Source organism: Solea solea, chromosome 10 (assembly GCF_958295425.1).
Source record: "Solea solea chromosome 10, fSolSol10.1, whole genome shotgun sequence".
Taxonomy (NCBI): Eukaryota; Metazoa; Chordata; class Actinopteri; order Pleuronectiformes; family Soleidae; genus Solea; species Solea solea.
In genome coordinates this window covers 19925455-19930836 of record NC_081143.1, presented here as the reverse complement: position 1 = coordinate 19930836, position 5382 = coordinate 19925455, and the positions used below count along the sequence as shown (strand labels likewise).

Here is a 5382-nt window from a genome sequence, read left to right as displayed (position 1 = left end):
TTTTGGACGACGTACTAACCTATGACGTTTTTGGCACATTTTGGACGACATACTAACCTATGACGTTTTTGGCACATTTTTGGACGACATACTAACCTATGACTTTTTTGTCATGTTTTGGATGACATACTAACCTATGACGTTTTTGGCACATTTTGGACGACATACTAGCCGATGACTTTTTTGTCAGATTTTGGACGATATACTAACCTGTGACTTTTTTTTCACGTTTTGAAGGACATACAGTACTTAAGTATGTCTTTTTTGCCACATTTTGGACGACATACTTATGACTTTTTTGTCACATTTTGAAGGACATACCAAACTATGACATTTGACAAAAGTCAACTCAACTTTGTCATGTTGATCTGCTCAAATCATGTTATGCTGGTTACTTTAAATCTCCCTCAGCAGTGGCAGCAGCGGTGAATCAGCTCTCTACAGGAGAGGATGATTGTGTTAGAGCACCTGAAGAAAGCTTGTTCACTCACTGAAAACTGAAGATTGAAAAACACAGAAAGACACAGAAACAGCACCTTGTTAATAGATACTTTACTGTATATAATACATATTCTGTCCGATGTGTTCATCCTCTCTGGTCATCCACATTCGTCGTGCCCCTCTAAACTTGCTTCTTCGGGTGCTGTAATTGCTGTAAGTGGGCGTGGTTGGTGGTGGTTGGCTAGATGAGCCATAGAACAATGAAGACAATACTTTTGTTCACCTTAAATATCATTTCCACATTTCACACAAAACTATGTGATGTATAGCAGCAGGTTGGGATTATTTGTTGCTATTAATGCTATTGATGAAATACCTGGAAGGAAAACCTCCTTTCACAACCTGCAAAAGCAGATAGAGTGGTTTACTGTCAATAAAAGTAATTTACATGTCAGTTTCACAACAAAGATGGGGAAAAATGGCAGTTCAATTTAAATTAGTCATGATTTCAAACATGTTTTGTGGTTTCACTTATTTTTCCACAATTTCTCCACACGACTCAGCCATTACATTAAAAGACACAGTCTTCTTTTTAAAAAAATAAAATAAATTTAAGATAATAATAATAATACTCCATGTAAAATAAATGAACCATGACTCTAATCATGTGAATTTTCCTTTGGGGACAATATAAAAATAGCTGGCGACACAACAGTAACAACCTACAATGGCAAACAGACGTCGGTGTCATTTGTTTTCATTGTTGATTGACTGACATCACATTGTTCCCCATGTGTCAGTGTAAAGAACATTTACCGGTTCCAATTGTATTAATAAGTAACAATAAGTACAGTACAAGGAAAATGTTTTTAAACAATTTTATTTAAGCTGTTAATGAAATGTCTCCCTCTCTCACTTAGTTATCTGCGCTTAGGGTCATAAACAGAAACACATTGGGAAGTTGGCTTCATATTCCACTGGATGATTTTGTTTAAATTTGGCCCTAGAGCACTGACAGGTGATCATTTTTGTTAAGATGCTCCACATTTTTTACACTAGTTTTTCCTTGCTCTGCATGGCCAGAGACTCCAGGGCAGTGAAAAAGGTGTGTGGTGTCTCGGTCTCCTCCAGTTGAGCCTTGGCACATAAGAAAGGTGGGATGTATTCCATTGGGTCAACTTGACCCAGGACCCAGTTGAAGGTGCTGGAAAATATATATATATATAACAAAATTACTTGTGATACTCAATAATAATAGAAAATATATTAGATAGAAGCAGGAGGCCTGACCCAATCTGACAAAAGCTTTTACAGAAATGATCAATGATGCTTTCACTGATGCTCTTTCAGCCTCAATTGATCCAGGTTGTGTCGTACGTTTGATTTCAGTGCAGTTTTTCCACGGTTATAGATAAAGCGTGAAGCATCAGAGCACAGTGCTGGATGCCTGCACAACATTTAGTCAAGATTACTGTGAGATGCCGTCAATGTCCTGCTTTCCCGTTATCAGTCAATCTGCGACGTGTGACATTAAACTGTTGTGTAAGTTCTATTCTGTCTCGATCAGTGATGCAGCGTTTAACCCTTAGAACACAGAGAATTTCCAACCTAGGGCAATACTATACTATATACTATATACTATACTATGTACCTGAGCAAGAAGTAGCCAAAATGTTTAAAATCAGATTGAATTTGTGAAATATGGAAAAACGTCACAGTTCAAAGTTCACTTGGTCTAATTTTGTGACGTCTGCACAAGCCTATAAATGCACACACCCAGGAAGTCCATATAAGGAGTTGTGTAATTATTCCCACGGCAATCTACACGGCACAGATCCGTGTCGCGTGACCGCCAAGGGTTAAGTGTTTCTGTCTGTGTTGCTATGGTGAAGTGGGTCCAGCTCCTCACCTGATGGTGATCCATCCAGACGCTGGAGTGAAGGCGGTGTAGGTCATTGGGATGCAGCCAATCTCAGAGAAGACAGTTGAGTATGTGCCTGAGGACATGAAAGAAACAGTTACACATGAGATTGTTTTCATTATGTGTAAGATGGTTATTGAGCCCTGAGAACACAGAGCATTTTGGCTGGTGAGAAAGTTGAAGCATTTGTGACCTTTGACCCATGTCGACTGATACATTATGTGTTTACATATTTCATTTTGTCAGCACTTTCTTTTGTAAAGGTTTAGTTAAAAACAATTCATGTGAGATATTTTGTCCTTTTTTGCATGACACAAGAAAGAACCCCAAACTTGTTAAAAATGTAACTAAGTAACTTTTATTCTGAGTACATTTTAAACAAGCTACTTTTTTACTTTAACTTGAGTAAATTTTTAGACCAGTACTTTTACTAATACTTAGGTAAAATGTTATCAAAGTAGTGATACTTTTACTTGGGTAGAATATTTCAGTACCCTTTCAACCTCTACTTAAGTGTTTGTCTAGCATCATGGTAACGCTGTAAAAAGAAAGAAACAAAAAAAAACACCACTATTCAAGTTTTGACACAACAGAGTGAGGGCAGAGTCTGGAGCTCTCTCTTACCGTTGTTTGGCAGCCTCCCCTGCCAGTTGTTGACTAACACACCCATTCCCCAGGAGGAGGAGGAGCCCATGAACACCTGACCCAATAGTTCAGCATCCTCAGGCACATGCATGGGGATGAAGGAGGTATCGAGGGGCTTCTTCTTGCAAGAGAATTTGTGCCAGTTGATCTCATAATAGATTTTCTGAAAGGAGAAGCAAAATGAGCACTTGCATCGTTGTTGCTCGCTGTGTCTTTGAATATGTTCAGTATGTTTTGTCATGACCAAGGCTTTGTTTTCATTGTGTTTTATATTTATTCATTTAGAACACAGAGCACTTAGGCTGCTTATGTTTAAATGTACAGTATATACAGAATGTGCAATATAGTGTCTTATGTCCTATTTTTCAGCACAACCTAGGTAATCTGATGATTTTTCGACAGTCATTTACAAAATAAGACACCAGTGAACACTTCCACTTAGTATGTAAATAGTTTTAAAACATGATGTATTCACAGAAAGTTAAATACCTGGTTGAAAAGCATCAGCTGGTCCGTGCCAGTGGACTGATTGTTAGCAATGACGTAGTTTTTCACACGCATCCTCTGTCCAAAAGCATCATAGCTTACTCTTCCAGTGGACATCCAGTGTCCTTCGCCAGCCATCTGAACGAGATGGAGTAGAAAGGGAAGAGAGAGACATGAATGGGCGAACAACTCCACCCAGGAGAGATTAGGAAAGTTTATCTGTGAGGCACGTCAGCGACTCACCACGGAGAAGCCCCCACTCATCAGCGGAGGAGAAACTGCATGGGGAAGAGGAAAACTAACTGGTTGGTGATTTAAATTCAACACAAGAACAAAAAATGTATCTTCTGAATTTGTGCTGGCAGAAAAGTTTGACCTAAAACTGAAAGGTGACTTCCACATGCAAAACTTTAAACTCTGTTGCTCAGGAATTTCTAACACAGTTCAGAAAACAAACAGAAAAAGGGTAAAATTGCACAGCATAATACAAGTTCACATCAAAGTACATTAAAAAACAACATTAAATACTCACCGCAGTGTTTCGGTGCCTGCGTGGCAGCTAGTGCCAGCAGCAGGCTGAGGCAGCACAACACACTGATGGAGTTCATGATGAGAAGAAGCTTGAGGAGATGACCTGAGAACGACACGCTCCTCCATAAATATACACACACACACACACACCGGCCCACAGCTGGCCGCGCTCACACCACACATCACATGGGTTTCACGCCCTCCTTGATGTGACACATGAGCATTACTACGATGATGCAACACGTGATATTTTTGTTTTCCATTCATCAGATTTTATGATATTATACTTGCCCTTTAGTCTGAGTGCAGTTTTTTTAGTTGCTGGCGCGTGAGTTTTGATAATATGATATAATATAATATAATAAGTGTACATCAGGATTTGAGGAGTACCCCCATTTGTAAATAATCCCATAATACACCTGCTTTTTTTCTCAGCCTTCACAGCTGCGTCAGACTTCAGCACGCCTCCTTGTTTACTTGAAGCACATTTTTGCTTTGTCGTTTACCAACCCTTCCTTCTTTAAATAACGACAGGTGGTGAGAGGGTGGTGCAGAAAGAGAGAATAGAACACAAAATCAGTTTTGACCCTAGAGTTTAAGCCAAATCCTAGAAAACTCTGCCCCTGTTCTCCCGTAACCACACATTGTAAAGCCTGTTTGACATCATCAGTTTCGTGCATGTTATTTATCGCTCCTGATCTCTACATCCTAGGCCGGTGCTCTTTTTACCTTTTGAACATAAATTTCCAATGTGTGACAATAAATTTGACAATAGCGACATGTTTGTCGGCTCTCCCATACTCCACGAGTAACAGGAAACACCTGGGTTCTCACCCATCAGATCTGTGCATGTGAATAACAGAGTTATCGTTTGGTTCATAAAATATCAGAAAACTTTAAAAGAAATCTAGGAAATGTTCTCAAACGTCTTGTTTTGTCCACAAACCATAATGATTCACTTTTAACGATTTCTTTGTTATATGAAGCAAATAAATGAAGAAAATATTCACATTTAATAAGCTAAAATAATCCTTAATCTTATTTTAATCATTAAAAAAAGCTTCAAACCGATTAATTGATTATCAAAATAGTTTGCGTTCATTTAGTAATCGATTGATAATCGATCAATCGAGTAATAGTTTCAGCTCTACTTCAGCTGTCAAAGTGAAACAGAGCAAACGTTGGAGTCTGTGTGTGCCTTGGACTTTATCATGACAACATGGAAAAGCAAACATCAGCGAGAAAATGATGACTCTGCAGGTGAGAAACAAACACGTACAAACTAAACCGCTCCAAAACAAAAGCTCAGGATCCTCTGACAAAAAAACATTAAAATAAAAATCAAATAACACATATCA

General features: G+C 38.7%; 1 protein-coding gene across 1 annotated transcript; it reads right to left on the bottom strand.

Annotated features, from left to right (window-relative positions):
• Window positions 1–1305: 1305 nt before the first annotated feature.
• On the bottom strand, window positions 1306–4113 carry LOC131467352 (ependymin-2-like). The gene is made up of 6 exons (XM_058641203.1): window positions 4026–4113; window positions 3737–3771; window positions 3497–3631; window positions 2987–3170; window positions 2351–2438; window positions 1306–1645 (listed from the first exon to the last, which is right to left on the bottom strand). The coding sequence occupies exons 1-6, from the start codon at window positions 4099–4101 to the stop codon at window positions 1492–1494; spliced, it is 672 nt and encodes a 223-aa protein (XP_058497186.1). The 5' UTR covers window positions 4102–4113; the 3' UTR covers window positions 1306–1491.
• Between the last annotated feature and the right edge of the window lie 1269 nt (window positions 4114–5382).